Genomic DNA, 11,328 nt, shown 5'->3' with positions numbered 1-11,328 from the left:
GTACTGGAAAGGCAATGAGGACCAAAAACCTGGAACACAACCCTCAAGGAGACGCATGTAATCCTGTCTGAACATATCGACAACCAGGGCAAGAGGATAATGAACTAGAGGCCAAAAACAAAAGAGGGAATTACTTGGGAATTGATAAAAAATTCAAAAACTTCATGTGGAGGAGTACCTCGCAGGAGGTACAGCCATAAAAAATTTGGAGAATCGAGAGGTCACTCCTTGGGAGAAAATGTGATGTGACTGGAAAGGCCAAAAACATGGAACATGACCATCCAGGAGATGCACGTGAAGTGTGTGTGCGTTAAAAAATGGAGATCCACTGTCTACCAGAAAAAGAACAAGAAACAACATCCCCTTGGTGAGTGATAGAAGCTACCACCATAGGATAGTCGAAATAAAATATGATTAGTCAAATCTGGACAAAATGAAAAGAGTGAACAAAAGCACATTGGATTGGATGAAGTTCCAGGGTGTGAAGGGAATAACACCATTCACCTGGAGACCAAAGTCCTGAAGCCTCCAACAGATCGAACCATGTCCCCAACCAATGGAGATGAGCATCAGGGAAGAGAAACAATCAAGAAAAGGTGAAGAAAGCAGGAAACCTGATATCAAATTGAATATGAAAATCTATCAACTCATATAGAAGATGGAAGGAAGAAAATTGAAAGGAAAATCAATGGATGGTCTGGATAGAGGGGTGTGTAAAAATACCCACCCCAAAGAGACGAGAATGTGAGGTGTGGAACAGGAAAAACACATCCAATTGGAAAAATACAACAAACCAAGTTGACTGCAAAAGGAGTATATGAGTATGTGAAGACTATCTCAATTCGGAATTAGCTAACTAAAGCTAAACATCCAATGAATAGTGTAGGTAAAATCACCCCTCCCCCCAAAAAAAGAGTGGAAGTTGGGTAAAATGCAGATCACCCCACAAAAGAAATATGGTACCAGACAAGTCTAGAAGACAAGGCATGAAATTGGGATCAAATCAAGTGAAATAACCTAAAATAGCATCCCACGAAATGGAAAATAAGAATGTGTAATGTGGGCATACCTTGACATGAAGAAATAGCAAACTCAAATGAAATCAAAGACTAAATATGAAAGTGGAGAAGACCCAAGAAGTGATTGAGGTGGGACCGATCGATCCAGAACCCCAAACAGCATCGAGCATACCAAATGAATGGAGAAAACCTGTAGGTAGGACAGGTAAAGGACAGAAAATTGCTGAACATGTAAAAGAATAAAGATGACAATATCTCAGAATGAAACAAAAAAAATTAATATAACATGGCAGATACCCCACATGATGCTAAATGTACAGGAGATACCCCCTCAAAAAATGGACCAGTGTAGAAAAAGATCTGACCATCAGTTTCTATTAGTAGTGGATGGAAAACAAACAGCAGTGTCCCACTCAAGAAGTTCGTAAAAAGAAAGAAGTCATGTGTGGAGGGAAAGAATGGAAGATGGCAAACCCCCAAACATGGAATGAAGGAGGAGGAGGTATCCAACGAAAATTCCTAAATATAGTGGAACACCAAAGAAAGGAAGTGGAAGGTAAATGTTACCCGTAGGACAGTAGATAGGGTAAAATGAAACTGAAAACTAGGTAGCGGAGAAAATAGAAAGGAGTAACATAGATCTAAAGGACATAAAACCTTGAAGAAAATCTGCCTGATAAAGCTAAAAGAATTAAAGCCTGTAAATGGCAAGTACCCAATCTCAAAAGAGACAAAAAGATAATAAAGAAACAATGTCAGGAGAAGGGAATATACTGTGAAACATGTCTAAAATAAAGAAAAAATACTGAGATAGGCTGAACAGATTCTACTGTAGAGGCCTGGAATACATTCCATGATAAGGTGGAGGAAAATTGAAAATCTGGGCCGTATAAATTAACAGACACTTGTTATGCCTAAGCTAACAAGATATTTAACGCAATTAACAATAATCTTCAAGTTGAACTACAAGTAAACCAAAAATAACAGACACATGTTAAGCCTAATCAAACAGTGCAGGACAAAGGATATCACTAAGCTCTAAAATAAAAATTGTAACCTAACAATAAGTATAATAATGAAAATGAAATAAGTGTGCAGGAACAATAACCTATGTATAAGATGTAATGTATGGAAGAAAAACAATATAGTTAAACAAATGATTGATATCCCAATTAGATAAATTACAAGTAATCCTAAAATAACAAAGACCCCTAGTATCAGTGGTATAGGAGAAAGGATACAACTAAGCTTAATTACTAACTTGAAATGGACTTTGAGTATCGACTAAACTATCAAAGCTTATATTATAAAACTCAAATAACTACCGATAATAATATTAAAGGTATTGAAAAACCATAACAATGTAACATCTTATCTTTCCAAGGTTGGCAGACGGTATGTCAAATCATGTGGACCCCCAAACTCGAAGTGAGGACCGACAAATATCAGCTCCTTGGACAATCAATCCCCCGATGAAATAAAGCTGAAAATCTTCCCACGGTATAGAGTGGACTGAAGCCAGTGTAATTTTGTGCGACTAGAACATATAACCTCTGAAGTGGTAACATAGAATTCATAATGCAAAATGAATAACCAAACACAACTGTGTTGGCAAAAACAAAGAAAAAGTTTTTGTAATGAAGTAACAAGTTCTGTAACCGGATAGAAATATAAAATAATTCCACTTTGGAATAACTCAACAAGTTACAAATACCACTACTGTATAATAAAGAGTAAACTTGTTGAGAGAAATTAAAATAAAACACTTCAAGAGAGCACAAACTAAATGTTAGAGCATGAATACTGCCAAAAGAAAAGTGATAGGTCGGTAGAATTGAATAGAGGGAGTCACATGTGTCAAGAGAGTATGTCACACTCTTATTGGTGGAGGGTTGTTGTATGATGATTTGCATGCAAGATGCACTGGAATCAGTCAATTCCAGATGTGGGATATTTAAGGCTTGTGGGAAGTGCAAATTTTTTTTCATATAAAGGGCAGCACTGAACAGCAATAGCTATTTATGTGAGAGGAGGTAGGTACCTATGGGAAATACATTTTCAGTAAAGAAAAATTAGAACCTTCAACTTATCATAATATGAACACCTTTTCATTATGGGCTTATAATTTATAATAATGAGAATAGCTATTTATGTGAGAGGAGGTAATGTACTGTATTGGAAGTTAACATTTTCCTTATCTGATAATGTATTTCAGGAATTTACCTCTGCACTACTAAGAGCTATAATCAAGAATGCAACTGCTGTAGAATTTTCTGCACATGCCACAAACCTTGAACAAACTTCCATCTTTACAGGTGTTGTGTATTGCACAAACCTATGACTTGATCATCATATTGCTGTAGCCCCCCACCAATAGGAGGATGACACAAACTCCATGCACATAATCACAGGCTCATTCTTGACAAGTTAAAGTAAATGAACCAGAAGTGGGAAAAAAGAGTGGGAAGGTGGTGTAGAGAGATAAGTATCTATCTGAAATATATTTTCAGGAAAGGAAAATGCTAACTTCAGAAATACTACTTATCTCTTATCTGCACCAGTAAGAGCTAGAATCCTACACTGAATATAACTGAGGGGCCACTGCTGGTCAATTACAAAGATGAGCTCCTTTCTGAAATAGTGACAGAAAAAATAAGCCCATGGGGTGATGTCTATGAGACTGGGGGATGCCTAGTGAAGCAGCACCCTGTAGGAGATCACATTCTTTTAAAGCTGGGAATACTCTTCACTAAACTCATTATTTATTCACTCATATATTACATTTACATCACAGATAGATTTACAGTAAAGAATATTTGGCAAATCCAGTGCCAGTGGTAGTATGTCACAAAGGTGGGTGGAACATGGGAATGAGTAGCATGGCTTGTGCATTAGGCTATTCTATCTTGGTGAAATACTTACAGGAGACAGATATTGTAATGACATGTGAAGGGAGGAGGACATATCTACCAGGAACTGCTTGAGAGATACTGTATTGTGGTACTTCAGCTCTAAATCACAAACAATAAGTGGAACCAATCAGTCTCTTACTGAGGAGGCCCAACTCGCAGAGTAAACTCTCCATATTAACATCCCCAGTGGCTTGGAACTAGGGAAGTAAGGGTTCTCCTGCGCAATATTTGAAGAATGGGGGTGGAACATGTGTTGGGGAGAATACTGAAGTGTGTGCATGCACCACTGTCATCAGGCACAATATTCTGGAATTGGTTCCCACCAAGAGACAGTGCAATGAGTTAGTACGACTAAAGACAGTAAGTGCAAGCCAAGTGTAAGGGTAAGACTACACTGTTACATGGAAGACATTTTTTCCATGATGATAAATTTTCTGTACAAACTACTTCACTTAATAATGAATGGTGTTTAGCATAACTTGGAAGGTTACTTTTGAGGTAGGAATGAAAACCTAACTAAAAAAAAAAAAAATCACAATATAAGCTGATATGAATTATTTTTCAGCAGAACTTATTCTTTTTTAACTTAAAAAAAAGAAAGACTGAAAATGAGTATGTATACCAAAACTATCTGCTTTGATTTCTCCTAAGTGGGATTATTTATAAAAGTGAAAAACTGTTTTAATTAAATCTTACAAACCTTGCTGTCACTAAGCAGGGGCAGATGAGTTTAACCCTTTTATCTCCCTTGCCCAATGCAGATTTCAGGTAAATATTCCCTGTGAAGTAACACTAGCTATTTGTTTGGTTCTTATGGCATTAAACATAAGGAATATGTGGTGTAGTTCCTGATAAGTATCACCTTCTTCTCTTCTTTTTTTTTTTTGAGGAACTTCCAATGTGTTGGAAGTGCCACAAGACATATGAATGACATGGAGATGTTTGAAAAACACAACAAGCAAATTTCACCACATTAGAGCCTCTGGATAGACCAGCTAGTTTTGTAAGCAATGGGAAACAAATGTGTTAGTAATAGTCCACATACCAGCCTCTAAGATCTCTTCCACAGGCTGGCAATGAAAAGAGGCAAGAAAAGCTGTACCATGCCAAAACTGGTTGGAGAAGATTCAAAATATATACGGTCAGACTCACTTAAAGAGAATATGCAAGACAGATGAGTTGGCTATTCTAACCAGTTAAAGTAGAAGAGGACAAGTCTCAAGATGAGGAGATCTGCCACAGCAAAAATAGGTGATGGTGAATTCCATGAAAAGGGGCAGTTCGAGCAAGGCTGCAACAGACAGCCCATACAAGACACAAAAGATGAGTGGAAATGGAACAATTGTACAATGATGAAATAAAGGTGAGACAGGTGGAATAAAACATTCAATTATCCTCCTAAGCAGCCCAAATCTATGGAAGAAAGAAATAGACTAGAAACAAAATCAATTGTTCCCTATACTAGATAGTATGGAAGGCATCTAAGGCACAAATGTCTGAATGATGATAACCATAAACAAAGAGAATGACAAAATGTGTCTTGAGGGACAAATGATACAAGGAAAAGGAGGACAATGACTCAAAGAGGATCAAAAGAAAGGGATTACTGCTTGGCAAGAGGTGGAAGGTTGTGGACAAAATCCCATGGTAACTTGCATTGGATGAAATAGACAGGCTCGAGATGAAAAGCAATGTAAAGAAGAAATTAAGATGTGAAGGAGTAGAACAACCTGGCTGAAAAAGATAGGCAGAGAGACCAGTGGCAGTAGACAGCCAATGCATATTCATAAAGAGTGAGAATAGAAGGCTGACAAGAGTGATAGTGAAATCGGGCTACTCTGTGGGAAAATCCCATGAGTCACACATAGATCAGACAAATCCCATGCATGAAAGTCCGACACCATGTCTTGAAAATTGGATGACTGAGATCGCTTGAAGAGACACTTCCAAATTGGGAGTCACAAAAGCATTGATCTGAGGAGTTCTGAAATGGAAACAAACCCAACAAAAGATAGAAGGGTGTAAGGACCACTCTAAGGGATAAATCCCATTAAGGAGAGAGAAGTGATCCACCACCAGATACAAACCCAAGGGGCATGACATGCTGTAAGGTGAATATGACAATTATAGGCCCAATAAAGGAAGTTTAGATTGAGAAAGCATAGGTCCCGAGAGGTTCTCTTTTAGGGGGAGTGGTATACTTCAAGAAGTGTTGGAGGGACTGAGCCATGATAGAGGGTTGCAGAGAGGAAGATAGAGGCATCAGAGCTGATAAGGGAACCCAGGACATGTTCCTGTGATCCCCAGAGCCCATTGAAGGGGACTCATATGTGCAAGACTGAGAGGAGTCAGGGCTCCTAGGGAAGCAAGAGTCTCCAAATGTAAAAGAAGTGCTTTAGATACCAAAATGTCCATGAAAAAATGGAGGAATGAAAGGACACGTGGAAATGTGTAGAAAGGCATTTGAAACCTGGGAGAGAGCTTTTGTAACTCCTGCCACCAACAAAGATGACATCATATTCTCAAAATGATGAAGGGGCAGAGGATTGGTGGGAAGAGGATAAAAAAATGGATAGTGAGAAAGAAGAGAAGGAGTATGAAAGAGGAGAGAGAGAAATGATGAAAAAGAATATGCAGAACCTCAGGGTAACTGGAGAAGGAAGAACACATAAGGATAAAGTGGAAGAGGTGGACATTGATGGGACCAGAGCCCAGGATCAGTTCGAAAGAAGAGTCTGAGTGGGTCATCACAAGAAGATTGGGAAACTGCGACTGAAGAAAAGGGCAAGCCCAATAAGTTGCAATCATCTCCAGTGTAGAGCTGGGAGATCTAATCAACAATCTGTAAGCAGCAACTACACCAGTGTGTGTAAAGTTAACTAACTGATTAATCAAAATTCTGATTGATGGTCATAAAAATATTCACCTAATTGGAATATTAATTATATTTGTCATAAGATGTTATGTTAGATCTATTATACTTTTTAACACTACACTCCTAATCTAATCATTTATGGATTATCAAGATTAGAAGTGTGTATGATAATAGTATTTCAACAACATTATATTAATTGTATAATAATCAACATACTGCTATTATGTTTGTTTGCTGTTAAGCAGAAAGCTACATAATGGGCTGTCTGTCCTTTGCTCAACCTTACAAATTAGTACTTTTTTATTATAAGTTTGCTCAGCTTTGGTGATTCAAGAGAAAGGGGGGCTAGTGAGTCTAGGACTTGAGTTCAATTTCCACAACCACCAAACCTGTTCACCCTGTTTTTTATAGGAAAGATACTAAAATTATTTGCCACTGTCAATAAATTTGAAATGATGACTAGAGGGAAGACAACTGTCCGGTGACACCCACTGCCACATTTTGTTTGCTTATATGTATTATGGTTTGAGGAACACTATATTAGTTAATTAATGAAACCATTGATAAATTGATTCAAAAATATCACCAACTTCCCAGCCCTACACCTGTATAATCAAAGCAGAAAAGGTAGAAGGTGGGGTTACCTGTTCCTTGCCAGGAAGAAAATTAGAAGCAAATGTAGGTTGTTGGGACAGCTGGTCTAAATCATCAAAAGACATGGAAGGTTCAGCTGAAGCAACAAAAGCAAGAGGTCAAGAATTCTGGATCCGAGTTGATTGAGGCAGAATGGAATCAATTTCTTTGTAAACATTAAGAGCCACACCATTGATTGTCAGAGTGCTTCCAGTTGTCACTGAAACAGTAGATGACTCCTTTTGTGGAGTGCCAGGACCTCTTGAAGTACCAGAAACTTGAATATATGAATTCATCATTAAGACAGTCCCTGAAAATATTTAATTTTTTTATAGTTTACATTGATTTTGATTTAATTGCACTTGATTATAGCCCAAGATATGTAGGTAGTAAGTTAAATAGACTTTTAACTGAAAGATAAAGTAAGAAGCACATTGCAGTATTTCCCATAAGCCAGAAAACAAAAGAACATGTCTGGAGTCAAGCACAATGAAAGAATGAGCTTTTGTAAATACATAATGTGCTCATGGGGAATAATGCACTTAGATGATGTGTTGCCCTCCTATTGGTGGAGTGCTATAGTATAAAGCTGATTGTATCATAGACTGGTGCAGTAAAATATGTAGGGGTGAGAGTTTAATTCAAAGGCTTGTTGCATGTGTTAAAACCTTTCTGCAATGAAACAAGGTAATAGTTCTCAGTTCTATGGAGAAGTGAGTAGTTTTTTTGTAATCATCTGTCAAGTCTATGTGTGTTGTCTTTTATGTTGAAATAAAGTTTCTGGGAATTCACAGTTTCTTTCTGGTGTTGAGCTAGTTAAGATTAATGTGAACATTTTAGTGTTATGTGTTATTTAAGAATTGTCAGTATTATATTTAATGAAATAGGAAAACAGGTTTAGAAATCTCAGTAAAATAAAGTAAATTTATTAACACAACATTCTTTTGCCCTGAACCTTTTTGAATGTCTTTTCAATTTACTCTACTGCTTATTATTTCCTTCATATAAGCACTTTGATGTAATGCTGCAACTTTACCAGCAATCATTAGATATTTCTATTTACTTTTAAACATCAGAATAAGCCAAATGATAACTAAAAGATGAAGGTGAAACGTTGAACACTGTATATATTAAATGTTTGAATATAATAAATAAACTTTCAATATCCATTAATGTTGGTAGTAACAGAAACTTACAGTACCAGCTATTACTTGTATCTTGAGTTACTTTATCTTCACATTACAGTATTAATATACAACTGTATGTGGTATAGTTACAATTAAAATTAATACATTTTATATGGAAAAATATTCCAAAAAAGTAATTTTTATTTCATTAAAGCTGAAAATTAAATACATTATAAAGAGTACATTGTTTCACCCTATCTCTACAGATCTTTATGTGGTCACAAATCAAAAGCCATGTCATTGCATTTGAAGACTCGTATTCAAAATTTTATTGAACTACTATTTTATGAATGTATGTCAATAAGTTTGGTATCAAATTGTAGATTATAATTCAAATTTTAGTATTATATGTTAGTTAATTCCTTAATTCAAAAGTAAATAAAAAAATCCTAAACACCAATTTTTGTGTATCTCGTGGTATTCTGAATGCAGCACTGCTTCAAATTAGATGCTTGTGATGTCCAAATACAAAGTATTTAGTTTCTTATGAATTTGAAACTCAAATTACTGATATTGACAAGCTAAAATATAAAATAAGAATCTCCTATCTTTTATGGATTCACCAAATATTAGGTGGCCCCACCCAGTTCTTCCATTTTTGGAAATACTTGCTTACATATGCGTGTATAACTAATAGAAAGCTCAGAATGTCCTTTAGTGGTTTTCTCAGCCTCTGTGAAGTATTTATATGGGAAGGTCTTTCTTTTCATGGTAGATTTCAAGCAGTAAGGGAAGACATTAGTGAGATCAAAAAATCATATTTTTTTAGACTCAAATATAGCTTAGTTACTAAGCCTGATAAATTATAGTGGAATTCAGTGGTTATGATTTATGATTTTTTTAAAATGTATATATAAAACCTATAAGAATTATTTTGTTTTACATCCTCCACTTAGAACATTTGATAAGGCTTAGCAAGTTACGACAAGCAGCAAATGAGTACAAAGTTTGTAAAAAGAAGAGATGATTATTTTCTATACTTCATTATTTACTGTTTTATATTTTAAGAAAAAATAACTGAAATTTAAGAACTTATTTGTAAATAGAAAGAATTTATATACATATATAATGTATTATAACCAAAATGTGACTGTATTTTACAAAATACTGGTCCAGTAGAATACAGTAAAGACAGGTCACTTTGTAAAGACCAGTTTTATATTATTGGATACAGTAACATGAGTGCACATGCTCCACATCATTCAACTTCTGTAATGTTAATCAGATACTGTTGAAAAGTCAATAAAATAAAAATAATAAACTTTATATATGTATAATGATATGAGATTTAAGCTATTTAGACTAAACATTTGTGGTTTTGTGTATTAATTTGTAGTATTTCAAGAATGAAAAAAAGTGTAAGTTATGTATATTTCCTAATTTTTTATGGTGGTTATGAGGTTTGTCGAATTGACCAAACCCATACAGTGATACAATAGTGAAAATAACAGATAAAATATAAAGTTTTTTTCTAAGAGAAATGTTTGATAATTATCTGAAGGTTATCAGAAGATTATAAAGATTTCACATATGAAATTTGATAATTTTCTGATGCACAAAAGTATTTTTAATATTAAAATCAAAACTACTTTGCATATTGAATAATGAACATTCCAAAAGAAAATAAACACGAGCAAATAATTAATTAAAAATGTTAAACTTAATCAAAAAATCTGATAATTTGTGTGTGAATTCCTTGTAATGTTTACTGATAATTTGCCAAAATTTTGTGAAGATACGTGTAAATTTTAAAAAGTTACAGTATAACTGCTTTATGGTTACTTTGGGGGATACTGGCTGGGTGGAATTCACCCATTCATAGTAGAAGGGTTAAACTTAGCCCTGACATGTATTAAATGTACCACAATAATAGATTCTATACTAAATGATTTGAGCTGCAATCAGTGTTCCCTCGAAGCTGCTTGGCCACACAACAACTAATCAAGTGCTGTGCACTTAATTATTCCTGCTGCGCACATCCTCAGTAATGGTGAAGAGTTTCAACATGTTGACGGCATTAATGATCCTGGCAGTCGATAGCCTTAAAGCCCAAATAACCAATTGGTAGCATTGCAAGGTGGCCTAATGATCCAATAAGGTCGATGTTCTTAAAATACCACTACCCCTAAAAAAAACTGGTAGAGCACAACCACAAATTGCTTTGATACTGGTGCACATGAAAAAATTCATTACACATGGATTGAAAAAATAAAAAGGAATATTAGCTGTAATACATATTGTAGTCAGTAATGGAAATTCACTTGGGAGCAAGTATATTTAGAAGTAGAATAGTAACATGGTCCTCAATGAGATCTTGTTATTTTGTAGAAAACAATATCTAATTAAACTCAAAATTAAATACTGGAGTGCTCTGTTAACATGTTTAATTTGAATAAAGTGCCATCAATACATACAACCCTTCAAAATACTATAAAAAGCAAACATAAAATATTAGTATCATACTCAGGTGTTTCTTCCTTAAACCATGTCCAAAGCTCAGCTCCAGGTGGTGCACTGATGTATGGTAATTCTTGCACCGAATGATGACCTAATATCTCTCCAAGAGACAGTGGAAAAACCTGAAGTGTTGAGCTACATAGTAAAAATTTAAACTGTTAAGTATTTAAACAGACTTTAAAACAATTTTAAGCTAAGAAATAATTGATGAATAAATGTAAAGCCGCTTACATTTCTACTACATA

The 11,328-nt window shown here is 35.2% G+C and overlaps 1 protein-coding gene across 1 annotated transcript in view; it reads right to left on the bottom strand.

Moving 5' to 3' along the window:
- Window positions 1-11,328, bottom strand: part of LOC106462057 (GPI transamidase component PIG-T-like) — a 91,866-nt gene that overhangs the window by 69,118 nt on the left and 11,420 nt on the right. The window contains exon 3 of the mRNA XM_013921935.2: window positions 11,090-11,218. Within this exon, the coding sequence (XP_013777389.1) occupies window positions 11,090-11,218 (129 nt within the window). The remainder of the gene's footprint in view (window positions 1-11,089; window positions 11,219-11,328) is intronic.

This window comes from Limulus polyphemus, unplaced genomic scaffold (genome assembly GCF_000517525.1).
Source record: "Limulus polyphemus unplaced genomic scaffold, Limulus_polyphemus-2.1.2 Scaffold1085, whole genome shotgun sequence".
Lineage (NCBI taxonomy): Eukaryota > Metazoa > Arthropoda > Merostomata > Xiphosura > Limulidae > Limulus > Limulus polyphemus.
Note: the sequence above shows the minus strand (reverse complement) of the source record. Positions and strands in the feature narration are given on the sequence as shown.